The 25,878-nt window shown below is 39.6% G+C and overlaps 1 protein-coding gene across 2 annotated transcripts in view; it reads left to right on the top strand.

Annotated features, from left to right (window-relative positions):
• WDR37 (WD repeat domain 37) overlaps window positions 1–17,072 on the top strand; it is a 158,466-nt gene extending 141,394 nt beyond the window's left edge. For both annotated transcript variants that reach the window (XM_069729700.1, XM_069729699.1), the window contains exons 13-15: window positions 3,457–3,591; window positions 12,694–12,808; window positions 15,718–17,072. In XM_069729700.1, the coding sequence (XP_069585801.1) occupies window positions 3,457–3,591; window positions 12,694–12,808; window positions 15,718–15,849 (382 nt within the window). In that variant the 3' untranslated portion in view covers window positions 15,850–17,072. The remainder of the gene's footprint in view (window positions 1–3,456; window positions 3,592–12,693; window positions 12,809–15,717) is intronic.
• The last annotated feature ends 8,806 nt before the right edge of the window (window positions 17,073–25,878 follow it).

Genomic DNA, 25,878 nt, shown 5'->3' with positions numbered 1-25,878 from the left:
GGAATACATAGAAGCTGTGTTCTTCCTTTTAGCATCAGAGCTCAATAGTTCCTGCCCAGAGCTGAAACGATTGGCAATGCCTATGACCCTTTTCTGAAGGTATTGTTGTGAGTGAATGTTTTTGTCAACCACTTGTACAATGGGACCAAACTGACTAAATACCAATGGATAAGGCATGTTATCTGTAATATTAGTAATTTGGAGGATTTTAAGGCTACGCTCACACATTCATTTCCATTTTTACATCCATCAAAAATATACCATATTCTCAACTTGTCAAATGTTTTGCCTCCGTTTTTCCCACTATTTTAAATCTGAAGTTGGTACAGTAAACTGTCTGAATTTTTATTTCCTTTCCTATTGATGGCTGGAAAGCAGACATCTTCAATTTTTCTTCCGTGGTAATTTTAATGGTTTTCCATAGACTTGAATGGTTGAGTCTGATCTGCATACAACTGTTCAAACATCCATTTATTTAATGGATCTGTGCTTCTGTTCCATTAAACTCGAGGTTAGTGATGAGCGAATATACTCGTTACTCGAGATTTCCCGAGCACGCGCGGGTGACCTCCGAGTATTTTTTTAAGAGCTCAGAGAATTAGTTTTCATCACCGCAGCTGAATGATTTACATCTGTTAGCCAGCATAAGTACATGTGGGGGTTGCCTGGTAGGGAATCCCCACATGTAATAAAGCTGGCTTAGAGATGTAAATCATTCAGCTGCGGTGAGGAAAACTAAATCTCCGAGCACTAAAAAATACTTGGAGGACACCCGAGCGTGCTCGGAGATCTCGAGTAACGAGTATATTCGCTCATCACTACTTGAGGTGTATCCTGTTCTCATTCACTTTTAGGGATCAGGTTTGGGCAATCACAATTTTGGGGATAAATTAATAACAGAACACCTCCATTTTCTATTTTTCCATTAATTTGTCATCTGTTTTGAGCTGGTCCATTGCTAAGTAGCGGTCTACCTGCTTCACTTGTTAAAACCACCTGGTGATTGAAAAAGCGTCCGTTCACAATGGACGTAAAAATGTAAACTGACGTGTGAATGCAGCCCAAGGCTGGCTAGAGAGACCGCTTCAGTAAATCAACCTTAAAGAGGCTCAGTGCTTGACAGATTTTGATCTGTAGACTTCCATGGTGTCACATCTCAAGCCATGCTGCTTTTTGCAAAGCCTCACTCCTTTTCCACAAAGCAAAAAGTGTCTAAACTATTAATGTGCTGAAAGACATATACGGCAGTTTTTTGGTGCAATTGTACCACCAATTCTGGTGTATTTAGCTTAAAATATCTTCCACATTGTCCTATGTGTTGTAGAAATCTTCCTTCATGATGCTTTTTAGCTACTCAAAAGTTGAGGTTCACTCAAATGGTGTAGCCATGTTTTAGATGCCGGCCATCTTTTTTTAATGTATTTTTTTGACTAAAGCAAACTGGTCTCTGTGGAGGTGCTCCTGAAACTTAACAGTACTGTTGAAGTCTGCAATATTCTTTTTTTTGCATACCTCCTTGAATGCCAAATGGCGGTACGTCTTCCCTAAATAGGTTAGAATTGGTTTTGATTTAAAATGCCGCCAAATTGGCAAATCGGATGTCTATCACTATCGTCAGTTGCCACCCTTTCTCCGGACCTATTGTTTTAGGCTTGGGCTACCAGTGACACTGTTCGTACGGCTGAAGATCACTGAATGCTGCTGTTGCGTTGACTAGTTAGGTCATGGCCAAAGTTGCCTTGTAGCCCACCCTAATATTCTAGACTCAGGAAAAGGAGTCTAAGTGGAAGCCTCCAGGAAAACAATGGATAATACAAAAGACCCATTGAAAACCTAATGTTACAGTGACTGTTGCTTGTATTTTGCCCCTTTCTCATTTCTTGTTTTAATGTTGGTGCGTCTTTAAGGATTAAAAAAGTCTTAAAATATATATATAGCGAAATGGACTTTTCTGTGTTCATTTTTAATCTTTTCACTGCTGTCACTAGCTCCAGGTTACCGATGTTAAGCAGGTGACAGATTCTGAAGACTTCTAGTATATTGCAACGGTGCCACTAGCGGAGTAAAGAAAGATGAGATAATTACAGCAGCAGTTGTGAAATAATAAATCCATTTAATGTATACACAGATGGGGTTAAAGGGAGTGTTTAGGAGTCTGATCGTTTTATGCGGATTGTTGCTGCACTCTGAAATTGCATTAAGCAACTTTGTCTCATTAATGCAGTATGGTCAGGTCCTAATTAGAACCTAATTTGATGTCAATTTAAATTAAGAGGGCTTGCGTAAATTGGGCCTTTGTGACCTGGATAGTGCTAATCTCTAATCAGCAGACTGAATGGAACATGAAATCAAATTCCCGCAGCACCGGGGAAATGACAGAAACAACTGACATTTTAAATTAAAATTACAAAATTCGCAGAAATAGATGTGCATGACCCCTGCTAAGGCATGTGTCAGGAAATCAAATGCACTGGAAGGATAAGCTGACAAACCTGAATTAATGTGATGGTTTTCGCACAGAAAATGTGTCGTGTTTTTTTTTTTTTTTTCGCTTTCCGTTCTAAGTAGGCTAAATTTCATCTTAAACCGTATGCACATTTCTGTCTGGAGAGAGAGGTGTCTAAGCTCCCAGCTATATATCTACACCAGTGTTTTTCTTTATCCTTGTCCCCAAAAGCCCCCACATTGCAGATCTTGGATTTCATTGCATCTATGATTTTATATAAGAGTCACTGTATCGCTTGTTCTATCAGTAAAATCATCAAAAGTGTCGAAGGAATATTACGGTATCGCTGGTTCTGTAGTAGAACACTTGCCAAGTCTTGGATCTGAAAATTATTATAGGGCTTGTCTCAAAAACGTATGCCCTGTTATGACATATGGATGTTATAATGGGGGGACATATCTTTTTGTGCCAATGCAGAGACACTCAATAAGGGAGAACCTCCTGAGTCCATGCATTACATAGACCTCCTACCGCTCAAATGGCCTCCATGTAAAGATACATTATTGTATCCAGGCGCGACTCTCTTGGCAGTAACGGATGATTGCTGAGGGATCGAAAAAGCCGGACCCCCGATCAGCTGATCACCATGCTGAAATCGTCTTAAAAGTCAAGTCAACATAACATCTAGTGGTCAGTCCCATCAAGATAATGCACCACATCCCCCATCATCTCATGCTAGTTCGACAGGCTCGACACGGCGTTTAGTTAATAACAATCAATGTTACTTTTACCAATCATTTATAGCTAATGAACAGAAACCGGTCTATTCAGTGTAGCTAACGCTAGAAAATTCTAGTTGTAGCTGTTGGCTTAGATCTAGGTTGCTGAATATATTATTCACCGTAATTTTTTTTTACTTTTTTTGGCCATTTTGTGCTAGGTGTGGAGGTGGATATGTTTTTCACGAAGGCCGAAGTTTATTTACCGATATTCTTTTTTTTTTTTTTCAGCACTGTGACCTCAGCTGTATTCACGGTGGGGGACAACGTTGTGTCGGGGAGCGACGATCGTACTGTGAAAGTTTGGGATTTGAAGAATATGAGATCACCCATTGCCACTATTCGAACAGATTCTGCTGTAAACAGGTACGACCTAGATCTGGGCATATGTAGTCCTGTCTGCGGGCAGCAGGAGCTTCTGAGTAAATTAATATACTGTATAGTTTTGTAGGAAAAGATTTAGTATTCCCTGTATATTACTAACTGAAATCCCTGCTTCTAATGCCGGAGTCCAGCGGGTGGTTCTACTCGAGCAGTAAGAGCTAGCCCCTGTGTGCACATGTACAGGGGAGGTGCCAAATGCTGTGTAGGACCACCTCCGGGACTCAAACCTAGAGATATAATAACTTTTTTTTACCAACAATATGACACCATGTTTCAATTGACAGGTTGCCGTTAATGCTTTACAACTACATTACCCATTATGCCACCTCCCCTCCCCCCACATGTCCCATCCTTAAAATTATCAAAGAACATAAAAAATTTTCTTAACCACAGTAGTTTAATATAAATTTAAATGGAACTAAGAAAAATGTTTGAAAACATGAGGTTCTTAATTAACATTTTTTAATCAAAGTGTGTAAACCCACTGCCAGTTAATGGCAACTTCTTTTTAAATACGTAGCTAATGGGGAAACACTGATCCTGACATATTAGTATCATAGGTAAGCAATGATTCAAGTTTGGGACCCAGTCCTATACAATGGCATAGCGCGCAGATTAATGTAGACATTTGGATACTTGTTTCTGTCTTTTACTTTGGACCTTCCGGTCTCTCTCTTGTTGCACTTGAGCACTTTTACCCATGTTAAATACTTAACATCTTTTGTCAGGATATCACTGTCCTTTGTTATTACCTGATCCTAGTCTGTTTACATGTTGTGTATTATTTTTCAATAAATTTATACTTTGATTACTTTTGGACTTTTTTTGCTCCAATTTTTTCTAATGCTTTATATTATGTTTGGGAGTGTCCTTTTGGTGCACCTTTGAGACGCCTACATGGGTTCTGGTCTCTGTGGCACCCCTTTACTTATGTTGTCCTGTATGGTATATGTTCATCTAATGGGGAAAGGGTTGTCTGCCAGTACAGGAGCTGTCGGGCACATGACTTGCAGGCGTTGTGTTGCGGCGGCCATCATGCAGCTTATTAGAGCGGGGTCCTACTATAGAGACATGGCAGGTGGGCTTAAGCACTTTGATTAGAATGTTGCCCTTGCTCATATAATACGCATCACATCAAACTGTACCGCTCTAAGGCTATGTGCACACTTTGCGGATTCCACTGCGGAATTTTCCGCAGCGGAATTCCAAAATCCGCAGTGAAAACCCGTCGCGGTTTTTACTGCGGATTTATCGCGGTTTTTACTGCGGTTTCTTATGCGGATTTTCATCTGCATTTTCCTATTGGAGCAGGTGAAAATCCGCAGAAAAGTAGTGACATGCTGCGGAATGTAATCTGCTGCGTTTCCGCGCGTTTTTTTCCGCAGCATGTGCACTGCGTTTTTTGTTTCCCATAGGTTTACATTGTACTGTAAACTCATGGGAAACTGCTGCGGATCCACAGCGGTCAAATCCGCTGCGGATCCGCAGCAAAATCCGCAAAGTGTGCACATAGCCTAAGTCTCTGCAGCGTTGGCCTTACCGTGCGGCCTACTTAGCTGGCCACAAAGTGCGGTGGTGTTGGTTGTACTGGTTCTTCGAAATATTTTATAGCAAACAACTATAAATATTTTTAATTTTGGGGTGAAAATGTTTCTATAAAATGTGTGCGGTCATGTAACCTGTCAGGGGATTGCATTGCGCCATTGTACAGCTAGTAAGCTGTCCTTATCACAGGGTGTAGGAATACATTATGATATTGTTCCGTAATCATCAATACTCCCTCCACTGGTTCCAGACAAACTGTAATCACTTTTCAGTGCTGCAAGAGGAAGCAACATGGATTCAGTCTGCAGCTTTATAGAAATAAAATCTGAATACACTTCATTCTCTTCCCAGCCAAGAATTCACAAGTGTGAAATAGGACAAGTGAATGAGCTGAGACATTAACGTAATGTGCTGCGGTTGCCATTACCAGGTCTTCCATTTATCACTAGCTCTTAAGATGACTGCTCAGTGTTTGCTTGTTATATTGACGGGTGTGCAGAAAAAACAACAAATCTATTTATTCATATATATCTATATAGAGATAATAAGGATAATCGTGCCCTAAAGCCCCAAATCAGTGTGTACAAATGGTTATGATTTGCCAGTAAATCAGTTTAATCCCAAACCCCTAATGGCAAACCTTCCTACTACTAATCCCTCCAATCTCTCCTTCCCCGGTAAACTCATTGCCTTATCATACCTACTTACCTTCTCTTGTGTTGCCCCTCTCCTCTGGAGCTCTATTACATATCCTTAGACTTTGCTCTGTTCATTAACATTGTATGAAAATCCATCACATTCGTCTCACGTTCAGGTCTGCCATAGTATATGTGTGTGCTGAACAATAATAATGTTTATTTCTATGGAGCCACTATATTCCGCAGCACTTTACAATGTAGAAGTAAGACATTAGAGTTAAGGTACCTTCACACATAACGATTTCGTTAACGATATCGTTGCAACGTCACGCTTTTTGTGACGTAACAACGATCCCGCTAACAATCTCTTTATGTGTGACAGCGACCAACGATCAGGCCCCTGCTGGGAGATCGTTGGTCGCTGGGGAATGATCAGGACCTTTTTTTGGTCGCTGATCACCCGCTGTCATCGCTGGATCGGCGTGTGTGACGCCGATCCAGCGATGTGTTCACTGGTAACCAGGGTAAACATCGGGTTACTAAGCGCAGGGCTGCGCTTAGTAACCCGATATTTACCCTGGTTACCATTGTAAAAGTTAAAAAAAAACAAAAAAAAAAACCAGTACATACTCACATTCCGATGTCAGTCACGTCCCCCGCCGTCAGCTTCCCTGCACTGACTGTCAGCGCTGGCCGTAAAGCAGAGCACAGCGGTGACGTCACCGCTGTGCCCTGCTTTACGGCCGGCCGGCGCTGACACAGTCAGTGCGGGAAGCTGACGGCGGGGGACGTGACACACATCGGAATGTGAGTATGTAGTGTTTTTTTTTTTTTTTTTTTTTAACTTTTACAATGGTAACCAGGGTAAATATCGGGTTACTAAGCGCAGCCCTGCGCTTAGTAACCCGATGTTTACCCTGGTTACCGGGGTGCTGCAGGGGGACTTCGGCATCGTTGAAAACAGTTTCAACGATGCCGAAGTCGTTCCCCTGATCATTGGTCGCTGGAGAGAGATGTCTGTGTGACAGCTCCCCAGCGACCACACAACGACTTACCAACGATCACGGCCAGGTCGTATCGCTGGTCATGATCGTTGGTAAGTGGTTAAGTGTAACGGTACCTTTACACACAGTCCAACACATACTATAAGGAGTGAGGGTCTCCAGCTTGCAATCTAGTAGGAAAAAGGGGCACATAGTAAAATTAACCTCTCAACGACCAGGGGTATTTCAGTTTTTGAATTTCTGTTTTTTGCTCCCCCTTCTTCCCAGAGCCATAACTTTTTTTTATTTTTCGGTCAAAATGGCCATGTGAGGGCTTATTTTTGTCGGGACAAGTTGTGCCTTTGAACAACGTCATTGGTTTTAACATATCGTGTACTGGAAAACGGGAAAAAGATTCCAAGTGTAGTGAACTTGCAAAAAAGTGCAATTGCACATTTTTTTTTTTTGCCATGTTCACTAGTGATGAGCGAGTGTACTCATTGCTTGGGTATCCTCCGAGTATTTGTTAGTGTTCGGAGATTAAGGCTATGTGCACACGTTCAGGATTTCTTGCAGAAATTTCCTGAGGAAAACCTGAAATTTTTTGTAGGAATTCTGCAAGAATTCTGCATGCGTTTTTTGCGCGTTTTTGGTGCGGATTTCTCCGGATATTTCCCAAAGCATTATATAGTGGGAAATGCGCAACAAATCCGCAAAATTAATGAACGTGCTACTTTTTTTTACCGCAATGAAAAAAATGCATCACAAAAATTGTGGAATTCATTCTAAATGATGGGATGCATAATGTATGCTGTTTTTTGCGGTTTAATAGCGTTTTTTATAGCGAAAAAAAACGCGAAAAATCAGCAACGTGTGCCCCACAGCCCAAGGCTTTGTGCACACGTTGGGGATTAGCCTTAGGAATTTCTGGTGCGGATTCTGCCTCTCCTGGCAGAAGACACAGCTGCGGATTTGTCGGGTTTTTTGTGCGTTTTTGCTGCAGTTTTCTTGCGGATTTGCTGTGTTTTTTACCCCTGCGGATTTCTATAATGGAATGGGTACAAAAACGCTGAAGATCCGCAAAAAAGAAGTGACATGCTACTTCTTTTAAACCGCAGCGGATTTTCCGCAACGTGTGCACAGCTTTTTTTTTTTCCTCATTGATTTACATTGTACTGTAAATCAATTGCGGATCTGCAGCGTTTCTACACTGCAAAAAACGCTGCGGATCTGCAGAGAATCCGCAATGTGTGCACATAGCCTTCGTTTTCATCCCGGCAGCTGAATGATTTACAGCTACTACCCAGGCTGAGTACATGTGGGGGTTGCCTGGTTGCTAGGGAATCCCCACATGTAATCAAGCGGGCTAGTAGCTGTAAATCATACAGCTGCCGCGATGAAAACTAAATCTCCGAGCACTAAAAAATACTCGGAGATCACCTGAGCGTGCTCGGGAAAACCTGAGCAACGAGTACACTCGCTCATCACTAATGTTCACTAAATGCTAAAACTGACCTGCCGTTATGATTCTCCAGGTCATTAAGAGTTCATAAGACACAAAACATGTATAGGTTATTTGGTGAAAAAAAAGATCCAAAATTAGTTTTAAAAAAACAAACAAATGGTGCCATTATCTGAGACCCATATCGTCTCCATTTTTCATGACCTGGGGCTGGGAAAAGGCTTATTTTTTGCTCACCTATCTATTGATAGATCGGGCAATTCTGAACGCGGCGATACCAAATACAGGTGCTTGTCACAAAATTAAAATATCCTCAAAAAGTTAATTTATTTCAGTTCTTGAATACAAAAAGTGAAACTCATATAGAGTCATTACAAACAGAGTGATCGATTTCGAGTGTTTATTTCTGTTAATGTTGATGATTAACTTTTTGATGATATTCTGATTTTGTGAGAAGCATCTGTATGTCTATTTGTTTTTTTTTAATTGTTTTATTTTGAATGGGGCAAATGAGGGGCAATTTTAACTTTTTTTTAAATTTTTTTTTTATATATATTTTTAAAAACATTTTTTTTTTTTTAACATTTGACCTGCTTCAATAGTCTCCATGAGAGACTAGAAGCTGCATTACTTCTATCGCCTCTGCTACACACAGGCAATGATCAGGTCGCCTGTGGGTAACAGAAATGCTCAGTTGCTATGAGTGCCGACTACCGGGGCGACACTCATAGCTATCTGGCTATCACAACCATAGAGGTCTGCTTCAGACCTCTGGCTGTTATGCCGACCCATCGGTGACCTGCAATCATGTGACTGGGTCACCGATGGGCGGGATAAAATAAAACAACTCATCCAGTAAGCGTGAGTTAAATGCCACTGTCAGAGATTGACAACCGCATTTAACTGGTTAGAAGCCATGGGTGGATTGCGATTCCACTCGTGGCTGTTGCTGTCAAATGTATAGATCAGCTGACATGTGCCCAGAAAGGTGTGGACTCGGCACCAGAGCCCGCACCAAACAGGAGTAGTCTGACGTGGGCGTACTATTACACCCAACATCAGAAAGTGGTTAAAATGGTTGTCGTGTACGGTCCAATCATCATTATTATAAATGGGGGTGTTCATATTACACTGCTTAACCCAGGCTCCAACCAGTATCTGAACAAATGTAGATACAAAGTGCTATTGAGTAAATGGAAGGTAGAACAGTGGATAGTTAGTTACATCAGAGAGTAGATAGACCAGTCTAAATAAATGTGTTTATAGAGCACACTTGAAACTGTAGGTACTGGGAAATAACCTGATTGTCTGGGGTAGTTCATTCCAGAAACCTTGTGGAGCATGAGAGAAGTCCTGGAGATGGGAGTGGAAGGTTCGGGTTGTTGAGGATATTAGTCTTAGTTCGTTGTTAGTGATGAGCGAACGTGCTCGGATAAGATTATATAGGTCACCAGTATATATACACAAGGATATAAAAAAATACAGACTCAAACAGATCAATTGAATATGAGGAGAACTTGAGTCATATTGTATTTCAAAATCTAAATATTTTATTAAGGGTAGATATTTACCACAGACTAAATACAATTACATATAATAGAATATGATAAGTGTGATCCCAAAAAAGAGTAGTAACGGTCACAGGGTGGATCAGGACAACATATTATGCTAAATAATTACATATACATGTAAAAAGTAATGCACATAAGCAATGTAACTTAAACAGGTAGGACAATCGGTTAGTCACTTGTTTGTACCAAGACTAATCAGTTCCACCTATATCGATCACCATGTTTAGTGCTAGCATGCATTGCTAAAAATAATTACAATGTATCAGACATAAGAAGCATAAGATATGCATCAATAAATCAAGGGTTAATCACCCATATTGTGTCTCCTCTTGTCCACGATGTGACCGCAAACCCGATGTACGTTTCGCGAGTATAAAGACTCGCTTCCTCAAGGGGGCATGTTATCCGAGATTGCTTGTGTGTTAATAGTGTCTTCGGCGTGTTTGAATAATATGTTGGAGTCCCCGCGGGTGCATTTCTTGCAGCTGTTCACCAGCCGCAACACTTGCAAGGATTGCCTCTTTGTTTGGCATGCAACTGCGGGGACTCGAAAATATTTTTCAAGTGCGCTGAAGACAGGTTAGCACACGAGCATGCTCAGATATCGCCTTATCTGAGCATGTTCGCTCATCACTATTTATGATGCTTGTTTGAAGGAGGAGGGAAAGATGCTGGAGGAAAAAGAGAGGTTAAATATTTTAGTTCGGTAGTGACTGCCAGGGAGAGGGACTGGGGGAGGTGAGAGGGAATAGGGTCACTGTTGCAGTTAGAAGAGCAAGAAGATGCAAGGAGCCTGGTTACTTTTTTCTTTTGTAACTACTTCAGACATGTAAAGTAAACTTAATGAAGTTCAGGAGGGAGGGGGATTGGGGACACCATTTCCCATGGGATATGGTCAGTGTTTTCTTTGTGATTACTGATTGGGCATGCACTTTAGAACTGAGGAAGGAGTGAAAATATGTCATAGTAATTTAGGATTGATGGATTGTGAGGTGATGAGGGCAGTGAAGTAGACTAGTTTGGAGAGCTGAAGGGCAGAGTTATAGATTTTAAGCATAAACTGATAGTGGATGAAATCTTCGGCCAAAAGGGATTTTCTCCATTGAAAGTTGTTGCACATGGAGCGCTGCTGGAGAAAATGTGTTTGCAGCATGTGCCAGGGTTGCCACGGTCTGTGCCAGAAGGTTCTGTGTAGGAGGTGCAGCTTCATCCAGGATACTTTCTGGAATTTTTATTATGATGGTTCAGAGCCAAATCTGGACATGAAAGTGAGGACATTGGAGCTTAAGATGACATTAGATTATTCATAAGCTGCTGAATATTGATGGCACTGAGATTTCTGTGTGTGTGAGAATGTCTTGAGAGCAGGGATGCAGTTCTTGACAAAGATAGAAGGTTGTGGTCAGAAAGTGGGTAGGGGAGTTAGTAAGATCAGAGCTGGGAGCAGACCATGTACGGCAGGGGTGTCAAACTGCATTCCTCGAGGGCTGCAAACAGGTCATGTTTTCAGGATTTCCTTGTACTACACAGGTGATAATTTAATCACCTACACAAATAATGAGTTGGGCATTAAATTATCACCTGTGCAGTACAAGGAAATCCTGAAAACATGACCTGTTTGCAGCCCTCGAGGAATGCAGTTGTGACACCCCTGATGTACGGTGTATTCCTGTCTTCATGTGCAGGAGAGTTGGTAAGCTGTGAAAGGCCGAAAGAGAAGGTTAGAAATAGAAAATGAATGGCCGATGGGGAGAGCAGATTATCAATAGGAAGTTTAAAGTCCCCCATGATGAGTGGGAATGTCACACGATAGAAAGTGTAGAAGCCAGGTGGTAAAGTGATCCAGGAACTGGTGGGAGGTTACTCTAGCGTCACTCACAGGGGGAAGGAGTGAAACAATCTGATGCGTGGACCTCAATAAAAAAGACAATAAGTGAGAGTATTGGGGGGATAACCTGAAGAAAAGAACATTTTGATGAAGGAAGCAGACCAACCCCCTGCATCTTGTCTGCTCTTAGATCTGTGGCTATGTGAAAAAATCTGATAACCCACCATATAAGACAACTGAGGCAGTGTCTGGGTGATGGATCCAGGTTTCAGTTAGAGAGAGAATTTTAAGAGATTTTGAAAGGAAAAATCATGGATATAGGGAAGTTTGTTGCACACTGACTGACTGATCTGGCATTTCAGAGGGCACAGTTAACCCATTACTTGCCAAATTAAATTTTTTACAAGTACGTATTTTTCAGAAAAGGGCGTCCCAATATTCAATTACAAGTGACAATGACATGATTTCCTATTTTGAAAACATTCATTTTGCAAACACAACACAAAAAAATGGACCTAATTATAAAAATTATAAAATCTTAGTTGCTAGAAGCTAAAGATTAGGCGTCCCCAAAAAAGGACATTGGTAGATAATGGGTTAAAGGAAACCAGAGAAGGCATGCACTGAATGCTAATAGTAGAGCTGAGACAAACTGGTGTGAAAACTCCAAAAGTTGCAACGTTTGTTGCGCAACTGAACCAAGCTGAAAGATTTTGCAACTTTTTTAGTTTTTATGCCACTTTTTTGGCTTAAAAGCTTTGAAGAATAGAAAAAATTCTTTGTGATAACGAATGCAGCCTATGAGTGTGTAAAATACTCGCACATAACCACTATGTTGTAGACAGTACTTCATTTTTTTTTTTTTGTGTATTGTTTGAATGAGGGAAATCACCAAAAAGGAAAAAATGTTCGGATATCAACATGGATGTTGTGTGTTGAATAAAAATTTACACTATGCATGTCATGAATTTTTTTTTTATTTTTGTGTCCATGTTGTGTTCCAAATTATCAGACCACCATTCAGAATTTGCTAAAACTGTAATATTTTTATTTTTAGGATAAGTGTGTCTGTCGGGCAGAGAATCATTGCCCTTCCTCATGACAATCGGCAGGTTCGGCTATTTGACATGTCTGGAGTAAGATTAGCTCGTCTTCCTCGCAGCAATAGACAGGTGAGTGGGGATGACCTAGAATCAAGTTCAATTGTTGGATTTTAAAAACTGCTTTACTACAAGTATGTACACAGTCATGAGAAAAACAAAATGCACACCATGTTCCTCATATTTGTAAAACCATAGAATTTACAAACTAAACATGTGGTCCTTAGAAGGTCTTTAAATTGGGAAAATGCGACCTCGGATGAGCAATTGCACATGTCATTATTTACCAAAATTTTGAAACTGTGAAATACTAAGTACACACCATAAGTCATGTTGTAGAACCATCATTATCTGCAATAACTTTAAGCGTTTTCTGGATGACTTACGGTAATCTGTCTCTCACATCGTTCTGGAGTAATTTTGGGCGACTCTTCTTTACAAGGTTGCGTAAGTTTTTGAGGTTTCTGAGCATTTGCTTATGCCCTGATCTTTTAAAGTCCTGCCACAGTATTTCAGTTGGGTTGAGGTGTGGACTTTGGCTGTTTTCAGCCATACTTATGTTGATTTGCTGGTGTACTTTGTTGTGAATGCCAAGTTTGCGCTAAGCTTTAGCTTTGGGATGCGTGAGCTCACATGTGACTTTCGAATGCAGAAGAATTCATAGTTGTTTAAGTGTCTGTCAGTGTCTGCTAGTTTTCTTTCCAAGTCCTTTTGCTGCAAAACGCACTAAAACCATCCCTCCTCCACCACTGTGATTGACAGTTGGTACTAAGTGTTTGTGCAGTTGTGTTTTGGACATTTTTTGAGAAGTCTTCTGGCAGCCCTTGAAAATGAGCCATACTTATTCAGTCCCCTTCGAACTGTACTGTTGTGAGCTTAAACATTTAATCATTTTGAGACCTTTAGAGTCTGAGCTGGAGCTCTTGTATTTTATTTTTTTTTTTTTTGCACTTTCTCTGAGACACCCACCCCTGGGTTGATTTTCAACTGAATGTTTACCACTTGTTAATAATCTTTCTCACCTTTGAATGATGGACCATAAATTATTTGGACCATAAATTATTTGGAAAAAGTCATAGAACTCTTCCTAGATTGATCTGTAGCAACAATTGCTTCTCTAAGATCATTGCTTATGTCTTATCTCTTTGACATTATGTTAACACACCTGAATATGGCAAACCAGCGAGTTGCCAAACACGGCTGCTTTTATAGAGATGGTCACAGTTGCTGATGAACTGTTCATTAACAGCGCCGGTTGCTGTTTACTCTCCCAATCCCTGTAGAAAGTGTACTTAATAATTTATATATTGCTTCTGCGTTTTGGCTTTGTTTTATTAAATCAATAATCACAGTGTAATTTGTCATGTGTTTCTGTTCGTCTTTGGTTGTATTTACCTAATATTTTAGATGTTTTTTAGAACTGATGTTTTTTTAAATGTCATGATAGGCAACACTATAGAATTCAAATCGACTGAACTTTTGTTTTTCTCATGATTTGTTCTTATGCAATCTCTTCATACACTTTTTCTTCCTTTTTGAGTCATAGATGGTCTTTTATTTCGTGACACACACTTTTAACGCCACCAAAGCCACTATCTGGCTTGGGTCCTCTTTGGGTGCTCTTCAGTGATTTTCCAATGCTTTTCTATGTGTTCAGAACCCAAGGCACTGACTTCTGAGGTGTGCTGACGTATGAGGTCTGTTCAGCGCCGGGTCCTCTTCAGTGAATATTAATTGGAAGGATGCGGAAGAGCACCTGGATATCACTGAAAAGGACCTATGGAGCACTGGATGGTGGGTTGTGGTGGCGGTTCCCGTGAGTCGACTGGTATTAAGTTTTTTCCAGCTTTCTATAATTCACTAAAATGAGAGATCGATTGTAAAAAAAAAAAAAAAATCAGAGTTAAGGGAACTTTTTGTAAAACTTTCCTAAATTGAGAAGTAATGCTAAGTAATGAGTAAATGTTAAAGGGTAATTCCATTAAATGTATGTACTAAGGACTAGGGGGCATTCATTACTGGTGGAAGAAAGGCGATTCCGGCAACCAAATAGGAAAGGGTTCTTTACAGTTAAAGCAGTCCGACTGTGGAATATCTGACCACAGGAGGTAGTAATGGCAGACACTAGAACAGCTGGATTATTTCCTCAGTACACATAACATTGTGGGTTATAGATAATTTAGTGAGAAAAATGTATAAATGGTGGGGAAAGGTTGAACTTGATGGACCTAGGCCTTTTCCAACCTATGGAACTATGTAACTTTACATTTTTAACAGACTCAATCTAGCTAAATAACAATAATTAAAAAAATAATATTAAAGACCCTCCGTCTGTGAGTAGCCACAGCCAGTTATTGGATAAGTGGGCATTTATAGTCTTTTGAGACCTGACCAGGAGGTAGAGACCAGCAGGGACCAAGAAATTATTGGAGCAGCAGCAGTCAGTGAGTATGAGCGAAGATGGCTTTTGCTACACTTTATTATTAATACTTTTAGGAAAGACCTTTTATATGTCGGCATTATTTTTCTGGCTGGAAAATTCTTAAACCTCTCCTGTGAAAAATGTAAGGTTGTATATAGTTTGTTTGATGTTTGTGTATTTTTGAATTAGTTCTAGATCTTTTGTTTCAAATGCTTAATTCCCGATGAACAACTTATTAGATGTAATCAACTTCTGGCCATTACTATCGTTTGTACTTGTGTTGCAAATCTAGCAAGCCCTAGTCATGGCTCCAGCATCTATAATCGCTTTATGACCAGTCATTACATTCGTGTTCTGTCTTTTATGCTTTTTGCCCCAACACCTGAAAACGTTAGCAATTGTGCTTCTCCGACATTTGACGTGTGCAACACTCAACGCTCCCAGATGAAAAAAAAAAAAAAGTTTGTAAAATTGCCCACTAAACACGTCACATGGATATTCTGTTGAGGTTCTGTCTTTTTATCTTATGTCTTACCCTTTTAAAAACTTGACTCTTCAGGGCCACCGTAGAATGGTCTGCTGCTCCGCGTGGAGTGAAGATCACCCAACGTGCAATCTCTTCACTTGTGGCTTTGATCGCCAGGCCATAGGATGGAACATAAACATCCCTGCGTTGCTGCAAGAGAAATAAGCCTAAGAAGACATAAAAATGTATATCTATTGGTTGAATTTTTGCATTTTTACCACGGACATTTTCCATCTGCGGAGGTGTTTACCGGCCAGCCGCCATTGTAAGATCCCCCCCAAAAAAGAGTGCTTTGTCAGTGTGTTCTCAGTCCCTCATTGTGCATGATGCAACTAGGGAAAACCAGACAAGGGAGAGTCCTTTTCCCTGAGTTTTAATGATTTAATATTTCTTTGGGATCACTTCACCGAAACGCGTGATCTTTATTTTTCAACCACAGCACATTATAGTGCTTATTACTGTTCACTATCAAATGTAGATGTGCAGTAGGGCATTACATTACCGTGATATAAATGTGAATCTCATGTAATTGTTGTGAAGGATGTAATAGTCTGCTGCATTTATACATAGGCAAATCTGCCTCCTGTACAAAATAAAATAGATATAAAAGTAAATTAAAAACTGTTACAGAAATAAACTATGAAATGGAGTGTATATTCCACTCATGCCATAGTTCTGCATTACATAATGAATGCACCATAAAGCATTTGCTGGTATTATTTTTCTCCTTTTTGAGTTAAGCTTTAGCATTTTATCTTCATTTTTTTATTTTTTTTTAAATATTTGTATATTTTTTATTCTGTTGAGCCAGAATTGTAGGCGTGATGAATTCTGCAGTTCATTGTTTTCTTATTGTATGGGCAGTAGAGGTTAAAGCAGATGGTTGCCTTTTGGCCATGTTTTACTTTACGTGTAGATATAACAATCTTGATACGATTGTTTGGGATTTGGAAATGGGGTCTGCCATTTATTATTTTCCCAGGGACACCACCGGTCTTGTCTGATATTGCAGTTCATTCTCGTTCTAATGACAAAGGATTATCTGCAATACCAGAGAGATGCTATCTCTGGGGAAAGTCGCAAACCTTTTACTAATCCTAAACAACCTGTTCAACTTTGACAATAATTTGTGTTAATTGCATTAAACATATCTTTAGTTACAACTTGTATTGCACCCCAGAGCTGCATTCATAATACTACTGGTTAGTCAGTATGAAGTGACTGCTTTTATTATTTCCTTACACAGTTGAAGTGACTGCTTTTCTTATTTCCTTAAACAGTTGAAGTGATTGCTTTTATTATTTCCTTACACAGTTGGGCTAAGTGCACGCCGCATTAATGGCCACTGTCGAGTGTATACATTTTTAAGTATATGAACCCACTTAAAACTAGAGGGAAGTCAGAAGCAAAAATTAATTTATACACTGGCAATGTGCACTTAGCCCTAAATGAGTGTCCACAGGATAGGTGCTTGACATGAGATTGCTGGTGGTCGGACACCCGGCTCCTTTGACTGACCAGCTGCTATCTGCTTCAGAAGTGACTGAATATCAGCAGTGTTCAGGCCAGATCACAGAAGCTCTGTTCACCGCTAATCTGTGGCAGTGCCGGCCCTCGGACTTCACCAATCTCTTATTGATGACTTATCCAAAGAACAAGTCAACAATTGTTAAGGGGAACTTGTCATAAGTTTCATGGGCAGCGTGAATCCGACTCTGGCTGCACGATTGTAGCCAGGTACCAATTATTCTGAAATGTTTTCAGAGTAGACCTATTTTGAAAAGCTGTCCCGGAACTGTCGGTCCCGAATGACTAATCGGAGGCAGTTCCCTGTCGGATCTTTCCTGTCGACTCTTCCCTGCCTTCCTCAAGGAGGATGTTTGGTTTCTCCCTATGTGTGTACAAAAGGAGACACTCATCAGTCAACTGGAGCAGGGCAAGAAGTCGGCCATGGACCTGCCTCGGGCTTATCATCCATGACCCATAGTCCCCGGCCATCTGCTCTGAAATACCGTAGTGTTCTAGGGTAAAATATTCCTGGCTGTAATGAATCAGTCTCTGGCAGCACGATTGTAGCCATGTATGAATTGCTCTGAAATGGTTTGAGTAACCTATTTTTGAAAAGCTGGCCGTGGACTGTCGGTCCTGGAGGCAGGTCTATGTCGGCTCTTTCCTTTTGACTTTTCCCTGGCTTCCTCAAGGAGGATGTTTGAGCTCTCCCTATGTGTGTACATAAGGAGCGACAAGTGGAGCAAGGCGAGGAGAAGCCGTCCAGGGACCTGCATCTGATTTGTCATTAAAGACACCTAGTCCCCGGCCGGCTTTTCAAACTATGTCTACTCTGAAATGCCACGGTGTTGTAAAGTAAAACATACCTTGCTGTAATCATGCAGCCAGTGGTTCGGGCAGATTTAATATGACTTCCCTTTAATTCTTGGACTTTAATAATGTTATCTGATTCAAATTACTTTGCTGTGTCTGGTGTAAAAGCAACATGTCTCAGAATACATATCGGTAGATTAAACCCTTTAGAGACGCTGAACCAGCGAGGTCATAGGGAGATATGAGATCAGTAGCTTTCAGAATGCAGATCTGGAAGGGATTGGACTTTTTAAAAAGTTTTGTACATTTGCAAATGTTGTTTTTTTATGTATATTTCTACATGTAAACTGAAGTATGGTTTACAAAAGCGAATCTCTTTAAAGGGGTATTACTATCTCCAAGATCCTATCTCAATATGTAGTAGGTGTAATAATAATAATATTGGCAAATATTTCCAATTAGAAATATGGTATAGTTTTTCTGATTCTCTGCCCATTACCTCATGTGCAGGCATTGCAGGACCTTAGGTGTCCATGACTAGGACCAGTAGCATCTAGCTATATCTGTGGTCATAACCATGGATACCTAAGGTCGTGCAATGCCTGTCCATGAGGAAAGAACATAAGCGAACCAGTAAAACTATACTACATTTTTAATTGAAGATATTTGCTAATATTATTACACTTGCTAGATATAAGGATTGGATCTTGGAGATGGGAATACCCCTTTAAGTCTACTTCACAGTTGCAAAATCTGTTTCCTACTTGGTTGTACTGGGACTCCCACATCAGCCAAAATGGCACACGATGTCCATGCATTGTGTAGAGTTGAAATGATGATCTTTTATTAGTCCGTTTTTGTAAAAACTGATGTCAGACGCACAATGTGACTCTCAATCACCAAAATATTAGCGCAAATTTAAAGCACTTTAGCTCCGAGATGCCGTTATGAACAATTTGTAACAATCTCAAATACCATTTTCAGTGGCTATGATTTGACTTTCTTAGGAATGACAACATTTACTGCAATTTGCCGAAAAAAAAATGGGATTTAATTTGTTTTTTTTTTGTTTTTGTTTTTTAACTCAAAAATATTTAAAAACTATTAAATCTTTCTGTTTACATTGCTTCTCTGGTAATGTTATATTGTTGCCTCTCTTGAACATTTACGAATTGGTGATTAATTTGCTAAATGCTGCAGTTGACTTGCCGCTAAGAGATAATCGTCAGCAATAACTCGGCCGGCTTTCCTTTTGCACATGAATAACATTGTAATAACACTCCAGGAAAAGTCTAGATGATCTCCTAAAAGTTATCTGTGTGTTATATATGTATGTATATGTATTGATGTATAGGTCATATGTCATTTTGAAAAAGCTCATCCACATGACTCAAGGTTAAACAAGGTCATGAAAGCCAATGTAGCCGCCAGCAAATCCAAAAGCTCTGTTTATCCGTTCTTAAAACTGTTCCGTTAGCTCCGATGAATAAGTTCACCAAAAAGTTAAACTACGAGAAAAGACTTTATTGGCGGCAAGATCCGCGGACCTATCTGCTTTCTGTGTATTGACTAACTCTAATTTTTTATGCGAGGCCGCTTTGAAGCCATTGTCTGCTTTATTACTAACTCTCTCTGGTGGTCTCTGCTGGTCTCTGTTTACTTTTCCTGAAGTGGTGATGAGATGTACACCCTCGTGACCACTGCAGCCAGTCCGTAGCATCGGCATTGATTTGGCTGCAGCGGTCATACAGATGTGACATCACCACTGCTGGACAAGTAAACAAAGGTCACCCCGAGCCACTGAAGCATTGGTGCTGGATCCGATAGTAAAATCAACAGGCAAGTTATTATTTTTTTAATTTTATAACATTCATTGCAATTTTGATTAAATATCTAAAATAAGCTCTCGACCCTTTAATGAAAGAGTTTATCCATTATATAATGTGAGTTGCCAGTGTAGCACTTCAGTGACAAACACCAGGCTTGGAAATATTCCTTTGTTCACTTAATAAATGTTATATACCAGGGGTGTCAAACTGCATTCCTGGAGGGCTGCAAACGGGTCATGTTTTCAGGATTTCCTTGTACTGCACAGGTGATAATTTAATCACCAACTCATTATTTGTGTAGGTGATTAAATTATCACCTGTGCAGTACAAGGAAATCCTGAAAACATGACCTGTTTGCAGCCCTCCAGGAATGCAGTTTGACACCCCTGTTATGTACCAAAAGCACATTTTAGACTGCCCGCCCTCACCTTATTGATGGCTTCCTCCCAATCTAGGTATGTCTGAGTATATCTCTTAAGAGTTAGAAACCTCAACACCATGGAAGAGTCAGACGTCCGTATAACTCGGACAAGGATCGTATCGCAGTGCTCGGACTGGCCGGTTGCTCTCCCGAACCCAAACTGTCGCGCTGCGGTCGGCAAAGCTGATGGCCAGTTCAAGCATTGCATTGCGATTCTCATCCGAGTTATACGGCCGCCTGACTCTTCCCTCACCCATATATACATGGTTTTAAACAAACATTTGCTCTGATGATGAACTTGAAATTAAAGTCAAGATAAAGTTCTATAGTTTTGGAAAAAATGATGATTGCCCCTTAAATTTAGGAACAAAAATGCCAATAAAGCAATGTAACAGCATCCGGTGGATTCTTCAATAAAACATAATAATGTCAAGTGACGAAGACCCTTGGGTAGAAACATCGTGTTTGGAAACCTGCCAATAAAATATATTCTAACATTTTATTGAAGAACCTCCCCAAATGCCGTCATGCTGATTTTTGGGGATATTTTGGTCGAAGAGGATTTTTGAGCTTTTGTGAGTTTTTCATCCTATTTGACTACTACATCTACTAAAACGAGTGTGTGCTTTTTATTATTCTAGACGCAATGCATTTGTTTTTTGTCAAGAAACTGGTAAGAATACTGATTTTTAGATTCCTTTCTGAATTATTAGGCTTTCCTTTAATAGATTTTACATGAAATAATTTATGTCTGGAAGACTTGGTGTTGCTTTGAGAACAGTATAAAAGCTATAGTATACAAAATAGTCGTCTTCATTTTCCTAATACCTGATGAAAATTCATCTTTTTTTTAAATTATTTTCTCTGTAGAGGAATATTAGGATCGTACAAGTAATTATCACCTGTTTGAAGTCTTGTTTCCATGCCCTCATAGCAGACATCAGGAGATTTTCAGATGGGGTGCTTTCAACGCTGCGTTTTGGCACCTATTCGTTTGTCCCGTCGGGGCTCATGTCTGAACCCCCTGCAAAATATTGATGCCATCAGCATTTGAAGCCCAAGGTTTTAGTATATATATATTATTGTATTTATTTTGCATTGATCATTTGATAGAATGCTTGTGCCAATCATTAACATCCACATTGGTTTCTTAACTTATACGAGTCCCATGTCCAACATTGTATAAAGAAAACCTTTCCATCTGTACATTAGTGATCCCCGTGTTCACCTAGTATTGTTTTCTAGTAATCGTTGAGCAACATTTTGGTAAATTCTTGTGTATTGGGAGGTACGGGGTTAATAGAAGTACAAATGTCGATTATCATCTAGTTTCTCCTTGATGAAATATAAAGAAAAAAAAAACATTTTGTAGCTGATTTGCCATGAGATGACAGTACATGTTCTTCCATGTTTGACATTTAAATTGAATGTTTGGGTCTCTTAAATAAAAGAATTATTTAAAAAAAATAAAATAAAAAAAACAAAAAAAAAAAACGAATTTTTGTTCAATAGTTCCGGCTATAATTAAAGCAATGGGCTCATGTGGAAAATTGGTCTAGTTATAAAGTTTTATTGTTCCACTTGTCAGCACGTCTTCTACATGGTGTAACACATCTGTACTTTATAGTTATGCTACTTTTTAATTTACTGATATCTGGGCTAGTGTATATGGGACAAAATCCATAGATGCTCAGCTAGTATAATTTTTGCAAAGGTTAGTCACACAAGTGTATAGCCAAACTTAGAGCATCACTTCGGCATTTTTATTTTTTTAAATTTTGACAGTGGAGTGAAGTGACTGATGTCTGTTCCCTGCCCCTAGTAATATAGTTACTAGCTGCCGTCTTCGGCTCTTCCCAGCTCCTCTCCTCTCCCATTTTGCCATCTTGTGACTGTAGCTCCTGACTGACCGGTAGTCAAAGTGGTCACAAGCTCTCAGAGTAAATCTGAAATCCTCATCAGTGACGTCCGCTCCGCCCAGCGATATGGCAGGTCACAAATTACGGAAGACAACCAGAGCAGCGCTGGGAGCAGCAGAAGACTACAACTTCTGGTAAGTATAGTAGGGGAACATAGATTAGTGATACCACTCCGGCGGTGGAATAATAACGCTGGAGTGGGGCTTCAATGTTCTGACCACAGGTTTCCTGATCTGTACTGGAAGCCTAATAGGCTCATATGACGCTGTTGGTTCAGGGATTGACCATTAAAATGTGTCAGCTGCAGTCATGGCCGAAAGAGGCACCCTTCCAATACACATGAAGGAAATAAACCAAGTGTATAACAACACATGTGTAATTGCAATAATTTTCTTGAAGAAATACTTAATTTTCTTGAGCAATTTCAAGGGTGCCAACACTTTCGACCATGACTGTATATGAATGGTGTGAATAAGGCCTTAGATATCATTCAGACGTCCGTAATTATAGTAATTATCAGCGTCTGGTCAGATTGCCCGTTTTTACCACCAGTGTTAGAACTTTCACTGATGGGGGAAAAAAAATAAATTACAAAGCCTCTCCTACACATTGCTAGGTTAGTGACGGATGCCATCACACAGGCCCATATAGATTTTTATGGGAAGTTTCGATACATGACATGGTATTACTGTGTTTTGCTAGCAGACAATCCCTGCATGTGTTGCGGCTGATGAGACATGCAGCCGCGGGGACTCGAACTTATTTTTCGAGCACGCCGAAGTCCCTCCGGTTTATCACACAAGCATGCTCAGATAACACCATATCCCAGCATGTTCGCTCATCACTAGTACTGAACTAAAGATTCCTTCCCATTTATTTTTGTAGACCGTTTGTCCACCAGAAATCGTTAGCAATTTGTGACAGTAAAAAAATAAGATACATTTTAACAAGAATGGGGAAAAAAATCTGCTTAAAATTTCACCCTGATATTGTAATTTTAGCAATAAAATATTTAGAAAAAATATTGTATCTAGATCTTCTACTAGGTTCCATTTGACTGTTTTTCCAAAAATTGTTTTTTTTTTTTTTTTTTTGCACTTCTCGTTTAGTGGAAGATAATTTTAGTTGGTTTTAATGGGTGTATAGTTACCTGTGATGGATAGAAATAGGGCAGATAAGAGAGGAGCAATTATTCCTACTACTCGTATTGACGTATTATTGGTAAAAGTGTTGGGGCTTATTCACATGCAGCAGCTTCAATACAGGAACATCCATGTCTGAAAGTCGGTTCCAGGTTCATTTAATGGATTGATTCAGATGCGAGCACTTTTTTTAAAAATGTAAACAAACATACGAATGTATCACTTGTATATAACCTAAAATGTTCTGACGGGATAAAGGACATTTGTTTTTTTTGTCTTTTACAGTTGCTAAACTCTTAAGAGTCCGTCCACATGTTCATCTTTCTCGTTACAATCTAGACTTTCCAAGGTTTTTGCATATAAGCTTTTTTTTTTTAAATGTCTAGACTGGTTCTATATCTAAATATGTTGCTGTTTTCGAAATATATCAAGTCATTGAATTCAGGCAGAAATATCTGTAATGGCACACGTGTCTGTGCGCCTCGCCGTATTGTAATCCTGTGATGTAAATCTGAGTCTCATGTTGATGTGATACAATTTTGGTTACGTTTTTTAAATAAATGGATTCATCTGTGCAATTTTGAAGTTTCATGACAATTATTTTTGTGACTCGATCGATTATTATTGATGATCATTTTCTAATTTATCACCAGAAATTATCAATGTCTTATTAGATAATCAAGTTTGTGTCTGTTTCTGGATTTTCTGTGTTTTTGAATGATGCAAAAGAAAAAAAAAAAAAATTGCTACTTTTATGGCTGTTTGAACTCTCCTTAAATACGTATTTTTTCTATTTTTTCAATCCTCCTCTGGGGGATTCTTTCTGACAAATATATATATATATATATATATATATATATATATATATATATATATATATATATATATATATATATATATAAATATATATATATATAAATAATTTCTATGTATACATTAGAATGACTGCACAGGTATAGTTTTGTTCCCCTTCGCCCCCCAATAACGCCACAGTAAATATTAGTCATAACGTTGTTTTCCAGTGGTGTTATTTCGGAGTAAATAATATGGATGACTGCAGGAAACTTTGTAATATTCCCTATTAGAGAGATATTCCTCTTTCTCCACCTATGAGCCACTTCTTGCCCTGCTTATGTCTCCTGGACTCCCCATCCACTCTGGAAAAACAGCTGAAATCCATCTTGGTCAGGTTACAGTGCCAATTCTACTCTGGAGAGGAGGCGTGAGGAATATTCAGCAAAGTGAGAGATAAACACAGGCAAATGGAGCTGGATTCACCGCTACACTGCTCAGTACTGATGTATAATGTCTTCTATGCCGCCTCTGTCTCAGGGGCTACAAAGAATGAAAAGCCGGTATCAAGGGTACTGTGAGAGGGGAACATCCTAGAAATTATCCCTTTCGTTTAATGAGAACAGAAAGAAAGTTAGAACATGTAGAGGTGAAAACGCAGGGTGCAAATAACCAGAAATTGAGTTTTTCACTATTTTATTCTAAAAAGATATCCAAAACAGCTGCACTTTGTGGTTAAAAAAAAAGTACTTCTTAACTGTTTTTATATTGATTATAGGCAAGTGACTTTTCCTAGAATCCTCACCAATTCTGGCTTGTTATGCAGTGTTACAGCTTGCTGTTTGAATGCCTTATAGGTTATCACTAGTGATGAGCGAGTGTATTCGTTGCTCGGGTGGTCTCCTAGTGTTTATGACTGCTCGGAGATTAAGTTTTCATCGCCTCAGCAGCATGATTTACAGCTATTAGCCAGCCTGATTACATGTGGGGATTCCCTAGCAACCAGGCAACCCCCACATGTACTCAGCCTGGCTAATAGCTGTAAATCATTCAGCTGCCGCGATGAAACTAAATCTCCGAACACTAACAAATACACGGACGTCACCCGAGCGTGCTCGGGAAAACCCAACTCATCACTAGTTATCACCCAGGTTTCCCAAAGAAGATTATTAGACAGAACAGGGCAACTCAGTAAGTAATTTTTTGCTCTGTTGCAGATGTCTGTACTTTTTCCCTTTGCAGCTGTCAGTGTAAAAGCTGCTTATTTTGGCAAGGCAGTAAAATCGACCTTATTATTCTGCTTTTATCCCTACACCTACTTGTAATTCAGTTTTTCTTAAGGTTTTGAATCAAGATTTTTTTTTTCAAGCAGTCTAGAATATAGTTACAGTTTAGCTATCAGAAGGTAAGAGGAAAACACAATAGGTGCTGTATTTTTTGGGGGGGTTTGTTTTCATTTTGTACATTTTTATGTAGTAATTCTGTGTGAAAGTGTTAGAGGCAAAGTTGACGTGAAACCTTGTGCTATACATGCTTACACATCCTCCACTTTGCTGTATTTATTGACCCTGTTATTATAAATACTTCCACTGTGAAGAGTTGTAAGGGGTAAAGTTTGTATCTGTGGAGTGCTCCATGTTGGCGTTAGCTGATTTATAGATCATGCAATGATCCCCTGGGAATTTAACTATACAACTAGTCTCTAAAGATGGACAGACACCTGGATGTTTGGGTTCGGCCGAACAGTTATAATAAGTTCGGGTACCAGA

Source organism: Ranitomeya imitator, chromosome 6, assembly GCF_032444005.1.
Source record: "Ranitomeya imitator isolate aRanImi1 chromosome 6, aRanImi1.pri, whole genome shotgun sequence".
Classification (NCBI taxonomy): Eukaryota; Metazoa; Chordata; class Amphibia; order Anura; family Dendrobatidae; genus Ranitomeya; species Ranitomeya imitator.
The sequence above is the reverse complement of the archived record's forward strand: the minus strand, read 5'-3'. Positions and strand labels throughout refer to the sequence as shown.